Source organism: Amphimedon queenslandica, unplaced genomic scaffold (genome assembly GCF_000090795.2).
Source record: "Amphimedon queenslandica unplaced genomic scaffold, v1.1 AMPQUscaffold_13433, whole genome shotgun sequence".
Classification (NCBI taxonomy): domain Eukaryota; kingdom Metazoa; phylum Porifera; class Demospongiae; order Haplosclerida; family Niphatidae; genus Amphimedon; species Amphimedon queenslandica.
The window spans coordinates 46,252-61,324 of NW_003546331.1; the positions used below are offsets into that span (position 1 = coordinate 46,252).

A 15,073-nucleotide genomic window follows, 5' to 3' on the forward strand; every position below is an offset into this window, starting at 1 on the left:
AAAACATTGGCTGTGAATCGTCCACATTAACAATGTTGACGGTAAGAGATACATTGCTAGCAAAGGTACCATCAGACGCTTGGACAATAAGAGTGAGAACACGCATTGAAACATTTTCATAGTCAAACTGATTATTATTAGCAACATATAATGATGAGTTGTTTTCAATGTAGAAATAATTTCTGCCAGAGCCTCCGATAATGCTATAGATAAGAGAGGAATTATCAAGATCACGGAACTTAATGTCGCCTATATACTGGTCCCTAGTGGCATTCTCTTTAATGCTAATATTTGTGTTAATGGTACCAGCAAAAACTGGAGCTTCATCGTTCCTATTCTCAATAATGATAGTGACTGGTTCGTTAGTATGACGAGGAGGGACTCCATTATCGGTTGCTGTTACAAGCAGTTGAATTGAAGGGGTTAGTTCTCTATCAAACACGTCGTTAGGAAAGATGCTTCCGGTTGAATTGATGATAAAGCGAGTTGTATTAAGAGAGTAAGATATCTGGAGAAAGGATTTTTAAAGATAAAAGTTGTAGTAACATAATAAATTACAAAGAGATCACGTTTGTAAATATTAATCGCACGTACAGTAAAATATCATCATAAAAACCAATGCATATTATTAATAAAGTATAGTACTGCATTCAAAAAATGATTTATTCACATTTACAAAAATCATATTCTTATAACATGCTACGCTGTAGATCAATGCCTTTACATTAATTAAGGTAATATTATAATATGCTAAATGATAATATTTCTGGCTATACATATACAATAAATACATTAATTAGATCTAATGAAATCAAAATCACTATACATTTTTTTCATACCTCCTTATTTTGTCCACTGTCGTCATCGATCGCAGTCACCGTTCCTATTGCCATATTTGGATTTACAGGTAAATTCTCTGCAATCGTAAACATGTAATGAGTATCCATAAACACTGGATCATTGTCATTGATATCCACCACATTCACTGTGAGAATAGCTGTATCATTAAACTCACCATCAGTAACATCAATAGTGTAATTGAATGACCTACTGTAATAATAGATATGATAATACAACATTTAATTGACCAATAAACATAGTTTCACTACACATACAATATACATGATTGTTATGCTAAGTTTCTTACTTGTCAGGTGACTCATCATAGTCCAATAAGGAAGGTCCAGTAAACATAACTTGCTGCCCTCCATTGACAGGGATGAATACAGGTGACCCAGGGACTTGTTCTATGCTGTATGTTAGTGTATTCCCGTCAAGATCAGTGGCATTGATATTACCAACAGTGCTATTAATAGGTGTATCAGTCCCTTCATTTAGATTGAATACTAGATAGAGGAAGGGAGAAGAGTAAACATTATTATGAATTAAAGTCAGAATACTTTGACAAAGGCACTATAGTGCCTAGTGGACTATGGTTTTGAGTAATTATAGCAATATTAAATAATAGACCAGCACTGCCTATAAACACTAATAGCTTCTACTTACCAAACACATTTTCAACAAAGGTTGGTTCATTATCGTTCACATTGACTATGAATACTGTGATTTCTGCATTATCACTGGTACGAGGTGAATTCCCATTATCACGTGCAAACACAGCTACATTTCCAACTGATTTCATATTCTCGTAATCGGCAGTAAAGCTGAAAAGATTGAAGATATTGTTAATAAATAATGTGCAAAATATCAATTTTGTAGTTGTATAACTCTAAAGCAACTTTTAAAATTCATAAAAATTTATTTAAAATTCGTGAAAAATCCAATTTTGATCAGAATCAGCTCAAACTTTCTACACAACATAAGTACATCTATATGTATCAGAAAAAATTATAAAAGTGGAGAATTCTCTCTTTTTCATTTTTGACAAAATTTGGTCAACAACCCTGTACTATAGTACAGGGACTTTTAGCCGATTTTGGAGCAACTTTAAAAATTCATGATAAATCCAATTTTGATCGGAATCAGCTCAAACTTTCTACACAATATAAAAACATGTATATGCATCAGAAAAAATTATAAAAATGGAGGATTCTCTTGGAGTCATTTTTGACAAAATACCCTGTACTATGATCATTAGCCCAATTTTTGAGCAACTTTAAAGATTTAATTTTGATGAAAATTAGCTCAGTTTCTACACTTACAAACTAAAATTTACCATTACTACTAGAAACATGGAATATTAAAAATATTATCATCATAATATTATTTACTTTGATTTCATTAGTGCAGTGTTGTTATCAAAATTCTCAATCGTAAAAAGATGAGCATTAGTCCCAGTAAGGAAAAACTGGACAGAAGAGGCAGATACAGACACGTCAGCATCAGTAGCAGTGACAGTGAGTATCGGTGTGCCTATTGAAGCCTTCTCAACCAGTGAACCAGTGTAGCTAGTGTTGCCCAGCTGAGGGTCGTGGAAATTGTCAGGAGTGATGACTGTAATGGTGACACTAGCATTGGAAGACATTGTCTCCGGCTGGCCATTATCAGTAGCAATGACATCAAAGGTGTATGACAAAGACTAATAGCATAACAGGAATAATAATATATACTTACAATAATGTCACTTACAGCTTGAGTTGGACCAAGTGCCGGAAATGAAGAGCTAAGACTTATTTGTCCAGTTTTTTCGTTAATTGCAAACAATGCCGTGTCACCATCAGGAGCAAATGAATATGTGATAGAGTTGTCTCTACCATCAGCATCAGTGGCCGAGACAGTAACAAGAACTGTGTCTATTAAAATGATGATAATAATAATAATAATAATAATAAATATTAATAATAATACAAATGCATGATGTACATATATGGAATAAGTTCTGGTAATCAAAAAACTCCTAGTATTACTAGTATTACCTATTGATACGTTTAGAGTAGTTTTCGTATAATTAGCTGATGAGAACTGAGGAGGAAACTCATTAATATCTTCAACATTAACTGTTATAGTAGCAGAAGTAGAGAGTCTTGGATCACCATCATCAGAAGCAAGGACTGTAACATTGACAACTGACGTGGACTACATAAAAAATATACAAATGTAAAAACAAATAAGTAATTCTTAAAATTAATTTATCTAAGCGATTATTTGATTTTAAATTTTTCGTCTCTCTTTTTCTTTTCCTTTACTCACTTCATAATTGAAAGGATCTTTCAATACCAGCCTCTGGTTGTCTTGAATCTCAAAATAAGTGTCATTAGAGACACTAATGGTCACAGTACCAGCTGGTCCCAGATCTTGATCAATCACAGACACATTAAGACTATACTCTTGATTCTCAGATATATTGACACTTAGAGGTAGAGGAGGCTCGAACCGAGGGATGTGATCGTTCACTTCAATGACAGTAATGATAACTTGAGCAGTATCAGTGTAATTACTGCTGTCATTGACCTGTAGAGAGAGGGTGTAGTTTGGATGGAGAGCTCTGTTCAGAGTCCCCGAAACCATGATCCAACCGCTTGTAGTGTTAATGCTAAAGGTTGATTGGAAGTTGAGGATGGAATAAGTAAGAGATGAGTCAACGACTGTATCATTATCGCTTGCTACTACACGGAGGAACTGGTACCCGGTGGAAGCATTTTCAGCCAGATTAGCGTAATACACACTTTTAGAGAACTCTGGGGGGTGATCGTTCGCATCGGAAACCTCAACAATAACGTTAGTCTCTGAGGTTTTACGAAACTCTGGGTACCCTGTATCAAATGCTACTATGGTCAAATTAAAGGTCGGTAGAGTCTCGCGATCAAACTGAGAGAGGACAGTCAAGTACCCAGTGGTAGCATTTGGAGTATCGTGAGAAGCAGTAAGAGAGAAAGAAGACGAATAAGTTGTAGTGGCTAGTGACAGATTAGCAGAACCAGGAGACCCAACTCCTCCAGTATCACCATCAGTGATGCTGAACGTAAATACAGACCCATTGCTGTTCTCAAGAAAGCTAAAGGTGTAAGGTGTTGATACAAAGCTAGGGCTGAAGTCATTCCTAGGCTCAACCTGAACAGTAACTGTACCGTTAGAGCTCAGTGGAGGCATCCCTTTATCAGTTACAATGACGACCACACTGTATGTTTTAGCTTCTAGTGTTCCATTGACGTAGAGATGAGAGCCTGAGATGGAGAATGGGAGAGAAGGATCATCAAGGGAGAAGCTGTACTCGCTGTTAGCTCCTTCATCACCATCACTTGCTGACATATTCACCAAACTGTAACCATTTGGTGCACTTTGAATTATAATACGATATAATTCACTTCTATAAGAATAATAAAAATTACATTACATTGATAATACAATTAGCCATTTATAAAAATTAGCACTAAAAGATAACTATCAACTTACTGGGTGTTATTAATGACTGGAATTTGATCGTTAACATCAGTCAGTGTGACGGTGACATTAGCTGATGACTGGAGTCCCTCACTATCAGTAGCATTGATCATAAATGTATAGGTATCCTTTGTCTCTCTGTCCAGTGCAGCACTATTGAGGACCACTATCCTGTTAGTGTTGGGCTGGAACCCAAATATAGAGGAGAGAGATGATGTGAACCTGACACTGTTAGGAACTGATAGAGAGAGTGAGAGCAAGAGACATAAAATAAAATTTCCAGTTTTATAATCTTTATTTTACTTTCATCAGTGAAATCGATGGTCCCAACCAGATCTTCATTAGCAGAGTTTTCTGGTATGCTAAATGAGTAGTCATCAGATAAAATTGGAGCTTTGTTGGGACCCCTGATGATCAGTGTGATGACACCAAAATTATCCTCTGTTCCATCAGTAAAATGCAACTAAAAATAGAAAAACTGTCTGAAAGGAGCTACATTGTACATAGAGCATGTAGATTATAAAAAAAATTATTAATTTATAAAAAATTCTTGACTAAAATAAATTTGGAGCATCTTATACTTACCACAATTGGCACTCCAGTAAGGTTTTCTGGAGCTCCTTTAGTAATATTCAATGTTGTACCACCGGCAATACGAATAAAAGTCCTCAGAAAAGTCCCGTTAGGATAGTTACCATCAACTAGATATTAAATATAAGAGTATCATTATATTATATGCAAGAAGAACATACTTGAAAAGCTAGTGATATTAACAGTAGCATTAGGATTGGGGCTGGTAATCTGTGAAAGGAAGAGAAAGAAAGATAAAATGTTGCTTTATCTCAGTCACACAATCACTCTTTTTATTCCTTGCCTCAAATTCAATCAAACTAGTAACATTATTGGAGACATCAACTTGAGTAGGAGTAATAAGTTGAGGAATACCTGAAGTAATGAACACAAGCTAAACATTAAGGATAATGGTACAAAACAATATATGCAAGTAGTAAAAGCATACAAAAGTTAGATGCACTATTTTATTATGGGGTACTATTAATTGTAAATAATTATTGTAAATCGTGATTCTTAATATAATTCTTAATATAGGACATTCATTTAAGCCTGAAAATTTATTGTTAAATTTAGAACTGATTAGTGCTTACAAAATTCTCTGAGAGCTGAAATGATTAATAGTCTGCATTCTATCTTAAACAATGCAATTACGGCAATAATAATGCAATTACTATAATCATGCAATTACAATGTTACTGCAATTAAAATATTAATGCTATTACAATACCAAATGGAATTATAAAGCTGCATACCATTAGCAAGTCCAAGAGTCAAGATAAAGAGGAACAGTTTGCAAAATAAAGAAAGAGTGGGCGGGCTCATATTGCCTTTGAACCTACTGTCCCACATCTTGCAAAAGAGAAACAATAAAATGCAAAAATAAAATTAAAAATCCTACCTTTACCTGTTCTTAAAAGAACAGTTGCTTGAAGATTAGTAAAGACACCAATGAGTTAGATTGTTGCAGACTGTAAACTGAATGCAACTGCTCTACACAGAGTAAACAGTGATAATGCTCCACTGGGAATGTGATACAAACATAGGTGGGGCGGTGAATGACGCCCTTTGAAGGGAAGCAGGCCATGAATAATCTACCATGACTCTCATTGCTGGCCTCGTGATTTTTATTAAGGACACCAGTCCCGCCACACACGATAAAACGAGTCCATATATGTTTACAATATTAGCTTACAACAGTTTCTACACCAACAACGCCTTTGGAACATAGATTTGTGCTTTGAAAGGCTACGAGGGGCGAGTTCTTTCAGAAAAGCGAGCCAAAAGTCTTGCATTATAATATTTTCGCGGAAAAAGGTAGGGGGAGTGGTAGAAAGGGCGCGGTACATGAAAATTTAATTTCCCGGGGACAAAAATTTAATTTTCTCCTGGCAAATTTCCCGGGGGAAAATAAGTTTCCCGGCAAATTTTTCTGGAAAAATATTATACTTAATAAATTTTCCAGAAAAATTAATTTTCCCGGGAAAAACATGTAATTAAAGTCTATTCACTTTCACCTGACCGTACCCCTGGCTTTTTTCAATTAATAAATAACTACGTCACATCCGCATTCTTTACGTATTTGTGGTTTTGGAATTGTTTTTGTTGCGCGGAAGGGATGCAGATAAGTAGCAGCTGAATTTATTCTGGCTGTTCTAGCTGCATAGTTGCGGTCAAAGGTATGTAATTGAGTTTATACAGGGACATCCAAAAAAGGCTAAGGCCTTATCATTTTGACCCGATCTTTTATCTAAAGGACGGGAAGGACCTAGCGATTCTAATGGTGCAAACAAAATTTCTAAATTCCATGTATATCGAAAGTTATAGCAAAAAATCAATAGGTCAGGTGAAACTGAATAGACTTAAATTTCACAGAAAAAAAATAGTTTCCGAGAAAATTTCCCAGAAAAAAAAGATAATTAATAAATTTCCTGAAAAAATAATTTTCCCGACAAATTTCCCAGAAAAAAATATAATTAATAAATTTTTCGGGAAAAATTATTTTCCCGGCAAATTTCCTGGGAAAAATATAATTAATAAATTTTCAGGCAAAAATTAATTTTCCCGACAAATTTTTTGAGAAAAAGATATAATTAATAAATTTCCCGGGAAAAATATATAATTAAAAATTTTTCCGAGAAAAATAAATTTTTTCGGCAAATTTCCCAGAATAATTGTTTACTTTATTAAATAATTTTAATTTTAAAAATTTCCCAGGAAAAAATAAGTAATAAATTTATCTGGGAAAATTTAATTTCCTGACAAAATTCCTGGAAAAAATATAATTAAAAAATTTTCTGGGAAAAAATTATTTTCCCGGCAAATTTCCCATTAAAAATATAATTAATAAATTTTCCGGGAAAAATTAATTTTCCTGGCAAATTTTTTGTGAAAAATATATAATTAATAACTTTTCTGAAAAAAATTAATTTTCCCGGCAAATTTCCCGGGAAAAATATAATTAATAAATTTTCGGAGGAAAATATGATATAATTAAAAATTTCCTGAAAAAATTAATTTTCCCAGCAAATTTACTGGAAAAAAATAATTAGTAAATTTCCCCGGGAAAAATTGATTTTTATGGCAAATTTCTCGAAAAAAATTAATAATTTTTGGGAAAAATTCATTTTTTCAGGCAAATTTCTCAAGAAAAAATATATAATTAATAAATCTCCCGGGGGAAAAATAATTTTCCTGGCAAATTTCCCTGGAAAAATATAATTAATAAATTTCCCAGGAAAATTTATTTTTCTGTGAAAAATTAATTGGTTAGTTCTAATTTAAATTAATATTTTTATTAATAATAATTTCTATTATTACTAAGTTACAATTTCCAAGTTACAGTTGCTAGACTAAGTTACCGTTGCCTGGTTACAGTTGCCAGGATACGGTTGCCACGCCCAGCACTGTAAGAATTAAATGGAGGAACCTGAGCAGATCCTGCAGGGAGAGCTAGAGGAGGAAGAGGAGGAGGAGGAAGATCATGGTGTTACTGAAAAAGTCAATGAGTTTTTTACTGAGCTTGACATTGAGCAAGAGCAGAGGAGAAGAAGACTCAGATCTGAAGGAATTAGAGTAGGTTTTAGTTATTTAATTTTATATTATTACAATTTTATTATGCATTCTTGGTAGTATATAACCATATTATTTGAATTCGGGTTTCATTTTTAGCTGCTATCCTCAATATAATTTTATTGCGGGTAATAATAATAATAATAATCATTTATTTTAATTAATTCTTTGCATATATATATGTGTGGGTGTAATTTTTTCCATATTTATATAATTATGTGTAGTTTTTTTCATAATTGTTTGTATATTAATTATGATATTATGTGCATCCAGGCTCCTCGTAGAAGAAGTGTACTTCCATCGCATCTTCATTCAGTGATGGGTTCAGCTAATCTCACATTAGCACGTGGGGACACTTCAGGTGCCATTGAACTATGCATGGAAGTGATTAGACAAGGTACTGACCACCAGTATTGACTGAAGTGAGAGACATGGCTACACACAACATTATATTCAGCTTACCAATTTTGTCAATACTTTACTAGCCATGCAGTATTGATTACCAATTGTAGTACTGTGTACTTATAATCTGTGCTTTGAACTTCATTTTGTTTTTAGCTCCTCATGTTATTGAGCCATTCCTCACTCTTGCTACCATTTATGAAGATCTTGGAAAGAAAGAAAAGCTCCTTCAAGTGAGTCACACAGAATATCCACCCTTCACATGACATGATCAAGTGATTCCTAGATATTGCTTATATGTGCTTACTTGAAGCAAAGTGATATAAATGTGTGGTGTAAAGCAGCCGAGTTAGCAATTGAATTGACCCAGCTGCATATTGGAGAGCAGTGCTTTAAAAAGGTGTGTACATGGATAACTATTAGGATATGGTTCATGATGGTTTGTTGGATGTGGTTATGTTATTAATACTTAATAGGCATATGCTCTTGACAAATCTAATTATTCGTTGCTTTGGAGGAGAGCTAGTATATTGCAGGAGATGGGACAGTTCAAAAATGCCATTGATTGTTATACTGCATTAAGAGAAGTAAGTTATGATCAATGTCTACATGTTGTTATTTTTTTCAGTGTCTACCTGATGGATCTGGGCCCGATTTTATTGAAGTAACTAAAGAATTGTCAAGAGTAAGTGTTACCATAATTTTGATTGGAATGTGCTCAAACTTCCTACACAATATAAGAGCATGCCCATGATCTTTGATCACAGGGACTTTGACTCAATTTTGGAGTAACTTTTAAAATTCGTAAAAAATTCAAATTTGATTAGAATCAGCTCAAACTTGCTACACAACATAAGAACATGTATATGTATCAGAAAAAATTATTAAAATGGAGAATTCTCTCCTAGCCAATTTTGGCAAAATTTGGCCAGTGACCCTGTACTATAGTACAGGGACTTAGACCTGATTTTTGAGCAACTTTAAAAATTCATAAAAAATCCAATTTTGATCAGAATGAGTTCAAACTTAAAATACAACATAAGTACATGTATATGCATCAGAAAAAATTATAAAAATGCAGAATTCTCTCTTAGCCATTTTTGATGAAATTTGGCCAACGACCTTGTTATAGTACAGGGATTTGGGCCCATTGTCTTATTCTCTTCTTTCTTGTGTGCATCGCATCATCAGATTTACCATCAGCAATTGGATGATGTTAAAGCTATTGATCTACTTCAGGACTCTTTTGATAAGTACAGTGATCACTTTGATGATGAAGCCGTCAATATACTCTCAGAATTACTCATATCCTCAAGACAATTTGAAAATGCATTTGAGGTACGTAACAAGGATTTTTAGTTTGAATTGTAAATGAATGTGCACATAAATTCTTTCCCTTTTCTCTTTCCATCAGTTACTTACTAATTATTACGAACTATCTAAAGATACTACCACTACTACTACTCCTCCTCCTCCTACTAGCACTGCTAATGCTAGTACTACTGCTAATGCTAGCACTACTGAGCCATTCTCAATCTCAACTGCACTCTCCCTCTCAATGGGTGCATCAGACGAACTGGGTCAAAGCATCAGCGAAATAACTGGTTTGACCGGTTTGACTGGTGAGGAGTCTACGCAACCCAAGGTTACTATTGATGAGATACCTGAGAGTGTTCCTGTGGATATAAGAGCTAAACTAGTAGTTTGTATGATACAGTTGAAGTACATACTACCTAAAGTACATATAATTTCTTTTCTCTCTCTCTACTATTTTAACTCTCTACTATTTTAACTCTCTCTATTATCCTTTTTTCTCTATTTTTTACACTTTCATTTTTATTTCTTTCTCTTTTTCATTGTCTCTCTATTCTGTTTGTAGAACACACTCTTAGCTCTTACTTCTTTCCCTGAGAGCTATGGCGATCTTATTCTTGATGTTGCTGAAGCTTTCATGGAAAATGGTACATAAGATATGCTTTTATCACATAATTATTACTCCCTTGATATATACATGTATGTCTTTCATTTATAGCTGAATACTCAAAGGCCCTTCCATTACTTACTACACTAACAGAAACGAAGGAGTTCTCTCAGGCTGGGGTCTGGCTTAAACACGCTGAATGTCTCCACATGTTGAATGAGCTAGAACCGGCGGCTCTCTCTTACTCAAAGGTCCTCTCGTTAGCTCCTCATCACACAGAAACTAGAATGATACTGGCTTCACTATACAGCCAACTAGGCATGACTGAAGATGCACTGGCATTACTTGATGCAGGTATGCTGAATATAATTCCTACAAGATGTATCTAAAATATACAATAATTATGTGATGTGTAATTACATGTTCTTGTGTATTTTATCAGAGGACAATTTATATAGTTCTCAAGATGACGAAGAGACAGTATTGCCAATGGAACCACCAGTGCCTCAGAAATCACCAGCACGTGCTAGCAAGTCAAAGTCAAGTAGGCGTGGTACATCTTCACTCAAGAAATCTGTGACATTTGCAGAGAGTAGTGAACTAGCACCAGCTCTAGTAAGTACATATGGGTATGTATACATGTACATGTATATCTATCTATATACATTTACATGTGATTGCTGTTATAAATGAGTCAATGTATTTTGATGTGTTTTCTTTGTTTTTGTCTCAAGTCTCAAGATGTGAGACTTCTATTAACAAAGTTCATGCTCCTTGTTGGTGAAGAGAGAGTAAAGGAATATGTTGATGTTGGAGTGGAGATGTTATTGTTTTTCTTTAGGCAGTATTACGATATCAAAGATATTAGAGGTACTTATGATCTAGTGCTCTCCATTTTTCTCCTACTTCTCTCTCTTTTTTAGAGTACATCGGTTTAAGTGACAAGAGCATTAGAATGAAGCTGAGAAAGTTTTTTCCAGATGAAGACAAATCACTGAAGGAGCAAGAAAAGTTTATCAATGTTGATGAATGGTGGAAAGTCTTTTACATGGTATGTGGATCAACGCACAACCAACTCAAACAATTGTTGATATTTTTGTTATTTTAAAGTGCATTTATTCATTTTTGTAGACATGCAAAGGTTTATATAAATTGGGCCAGTATGACAGTCTCATTCACTTGATTTTTTGTGCTGACATCTCAAAGAAATTGGAAGCACACAGAAAAGTAAGCACAGTCTAAAACATGTATATTTATCACAGAAATAATGATGAAAATGGAAAATCACTATTACACTAGTACATGTGATATTTAATATTGCATATTACTATTATAGGAACTACTGCTATTGGCATCTTCAGCATCTTTATTAACAGCTGATGACAGCTTATTTCATTTCATAAGACTACTGTATTTTAAAGTATGTGTTTATCAGTATGTGTGTGGCTTTTCCTGTTGTCAACTTCTGGTCTAAAAATAGATAGTAGAATAAATCTATAAATAGCATGATCTATAATGTATTCATTGCTAACACATGAATCTAGTTTTAAAATTTAATAACAATATTTTGTTATAATTATTCATAGTTTTTTTTGATAGAAATCTGATTTTCCCCTTTTCTGGAACTTGTTCAATTGCATGGCACCTCTTCAGAGGCAGCATAAATTCATTCTTCGTCAGTTGATCAAAGTAATTAACTGTTATTTTATTGATAATAGTAATTGATGTTTGTATCAGAATCCTTCTATAATGCCACTGGTGAGACTATCAGCTAATTATTCACTACTCAGTAGCAGCTATAAATTTGCTCTTGGTTCGTATTATATAATTTTGAAAATAATAATTATTTGATTTACAAATATTTTGTGTGTAGCTCAGTATGAGTTGGCATACAGGGAAGATCCTAATGACCATCTCTTGTGTCTCTGTATTGCTGTGGTGTATCTTCAAATGGTGCTACAGAAGCATACATTGAAGAAGAACACACTAGTGATACAGGTAAGATAGAGAACTCATCCCCACACATCTTTACTATGTAATTCTATGGCATTGATAGGCTGTTGGTTTCTTACACAAATATTTTAATATACGTGGACCTTGTCAAGAGTCCTATTACAATGTTGGACGCTTCTTCCACCAATTGGGTAAAGATGTAATATTACATTATGGTCAGGGTTTCCCAGACAATTTTGCATAATGCTAACACAGCTTCTTGTCAGTGGATTGTCAAATTCAAAAATTACAAGGAGAGAATTATTCCATTTTTATAATTTTTTCTGATACATATACATGTATTTCAAATTTGAACTGATTCCAATCAAATTTGGATTTTTTAATGAATGTTTAAAGTTGCACCAAATGCCATGTACAGTGTACTGTATTGTAGTGCTTGTAAGCTCATGCTGTTTATTTCACTTAGCGTACTTTGTGGGAAATCCTGATTATGACACCAATTGCGTAAAAAGTTTTGATTATAAAATTTAATGGCACTAGTGAGAATTGACTAATTCCCTTTATTCATAGGTCTATTGCACATTGCTTGTCATTATTACAAAATGGTCCTCTCAACTGACCCCGATAACCTAAGACATGACTCCAATGCTAAAATGGTTAAGTTTTATACAAATTTTTGCTTGATTGTCAATATTTTTATTTTAGGTATATCCCAGTTTAACGCATGAGGCTGCTTTTAATTTGGGACTGATCTACAACCAGTCAGGAAACAGGCCACTAGCTTTACATTATATGTGGCATTATTGCAGGATCTAAATTACTGCCTATTTTCCACAAATGTTTAATTAATAATTGTCTGTTTGGTATTACATTTAGTGTGAGTGATTATCCTGTCTGCACCATCTAGATAGACCTATGTTTCTGGTCATGAAGTGCTGATTTAATATTATTTTTATTATCATAAGAAAAATCAACTATAAAAGGCAAAAATTATTCAAAATAGCAAGAAAGAGAAATCAACTAGATTTACAAAAGGCAAAAATTAATGAAAATAGCAGTATTCTAAAGAAAACAGCAAACAATCTTTTTTAAATTATAAATGTTTACCAAGTTTTACTTTATTTTGGAATCTCATAGGATAGACCTACATGTACATGTAGATCTACCTCCCTATTAGCTGTCACAAGATCCAGTCTCTGGTAAGTGGACTTATTCTTCTTAACTAGTTTGAACAACTTGACGACTCTCCATATAATGTAAACTGCTATCCATATCATCGGCAGATAGACTAGTATGTATTGGATGATAAAAGCAACAAGGGAGAGATTTTCCATTGAAGTAGACAGCATATACTGATAGAGAGTGATGCTGTTGATGATAATGATCGACAGGAAAATGCAGCCATCGATTTGATTATGTACTCTTTCCTTGTACGGTTGAAGTACCAGAATAATAGTGACCATTATACACGAGAGCACCTGTTGTATGAGTACTTGAGCAATAAATGTGCTTGTTGTTATGTAGGCCAGTGCCATTGCTATACGCATTGTAAAATAAAGACTAGACACCCATCTCAAATCAACAAGAAATGTATTTTTAACACATGATACTGAAGGACGTTGAAACACTGTAGCTTTATCATGAGTAGCATTATCCTGGTTTTCAGAGTTATCAATACTGCTTCCATCTTTAAACTCGCATTGTAGAGACTCCAGGATTATGTTGAAGTACGAGATACTTTTTAAATCCCTGTATCGACAGAAGAAAAGTAATACTGGTACTGGTAATAGAAATAGTATAGACACCAGTACAGCTATGATAACACATACTAAATGCTCTGTACTTTGACCATACTTGGTAGAGGCATCAAAATATGACACTGTAGTTATATTGTTATGAGAGGCATCGAAAAGTTGAGCAGGATACAGTATATAGCATGTGTTTAAAGTACAACGTGTGTAAGCAAGTAGTATGCAAGAGGCCAAAATATTTCTTACTGCTTTTTCTTGTTTGATTTCAGCATAATCTTTGAACCTTCCCCAACATTCATTAATTATTTCATAGCAACGCTTCAAAGGATTAAGGCAACAGAAACGGGTCAGTTTTACGTTATCACCGCAGCGATGGTAGATAAAAATTAGGATTACAAAGACCAATGGAAAGAGGGCCACTGCATATTGTATGACAAATATTGAGTTCATTGACAAATCTGGAGCTAAACAATACTTGATTGGCTCAATGAAATCAAGATTCCATACATTGTACAATATGTCATAAACCTGTACTAGGACATCTGAAGCATCCGTTGCATTTCCCAATGGTACTTCGCCATTACCACTAATATCCAATGAGGTTGTTATAGTTTGAGCAAAAAAAATTGCACCATTGAGATAACCAGAAGCCAATGAGAAATTAGTGAAGTAAAGGATAAAGAACATTGCTGTTACGGGTAACAATTGAGTTACTATAAAGAGAGCCCAAGCATATTCTGCACTACTTTTGGAGCAATCATGACAGCCATATCCAGTAATAGTTAGAGCATATGATTCTTCTTTATTGCAACTGGTACACAATGTACCTTTCTTGTTTTCGCCACATAAAACTTTATCAATTTCTGTATATGATCTTGGTAGAATGACAAACCCACCTCTAATATGATTGTCACGTGGCTCACAAAAGCGACAAGGACCTATTACTGGTTTTTCACTGTAACTTGTCTTACCAATCCAGTAGCCTTTCTTGATTAAAGCAGTGAAGTTTGATAAACAACGAACCAAGTTATTGAACTGACCAGGGGTGCATTTACATTTCTTT

At 34.1% G+C, this 15,073-nt stretch overlaps 2 protein-coding genes and 1 long non-coding RNA gene across 3 annotated transcripts; 1 reads left to right on the forward strand and 2 right to left on the reverse strand.

Annotated features, from left to right (window-relative positions):
• Window position 1: 1 nt before the first annotated feature.
• Window positions 2-5,157, reverse strand: LOC100634395 (protocadherin-16-like; the record flags this gene model as incomplete). The annotated part of the gene is made up of 12 exons (XM_019995802.1): window positions 2-508; window positions 840-1,050; window positions 1,148-1,346; window positions 1,507-1,664; window positions 2,232-2,539; window positions 2,590-2,753; window positions 2,877-3,036; window positions 3,151-4,267; window positions 4,354-4,579; window positions 4,645-4,804; window positions 4,927-5,042; window positions 5,094-5,157. Coding segments are annotated over 12 exons (3,390 nt in total), but the record flags the coding sequence as incomplete, so codon positions are not given.
• Window positions 5,158-5,215: 58 nt separating this feature from the next.
• Window positions 5,216-5,901, reverse strand: LOC109581564 (uncharacterized). Its single transcript, XR_002184675.1, has 3 exons — window positions 5,813-5,901; window positions 5,667-5,763; window positions 5,216-5,286 (listed from the first exon to the last, which is right to left on the reverse strand). It is a non-coding gene; the product is annotated as an uncharacterized LOC109581564 (long non-coding RNA).
• A 1,874-nt stretch (window positions 5,902-7,775) lies between these two features.
• Window positions 7,776-13,135, forward strand: LOC105312563 (general transcription factor 3C polypeptide 3-like). Its single transcript, XM_011405306.2, has 21 exons — window positions 7,776-7,986; window positions 8,257-8,380; window positions 8,542-8,618; window positions 8,672-8,785; window positions 8,862-8,972; window positions 9,014-9,070; window positions 9,577-9,723; window positions 9,800-10,123; window positions 10,265-10,346; window positions 10,418-10,660; window positions 10,749-10,921; window positions 11,041-11,176; window positions 11,230-11,357; window positions 11,438-11,533; window positions 11,643-11,726; window positions 11,906-11,995; window positions 12,044-12,119; window positions 12,180-12,304; window positions 12,363-12,450; window positions 12,830-12,915; window positions 12,965-13,135. The coding sequence occupies exons 1-21, from the start codon at window positions 7,831-7,833 to the stop codon at window positions 13,073-13,075; spliced, it is 2,628 nt and encodes an 875-aa protein (XP_011403608.1). The 5' UTR covers window positions 7,776-7,830; the 3' UTR covers window positions 13,076-13,135.
• Window positions 13,136-15,073: the final 1,938 nt, after the last annotated feature.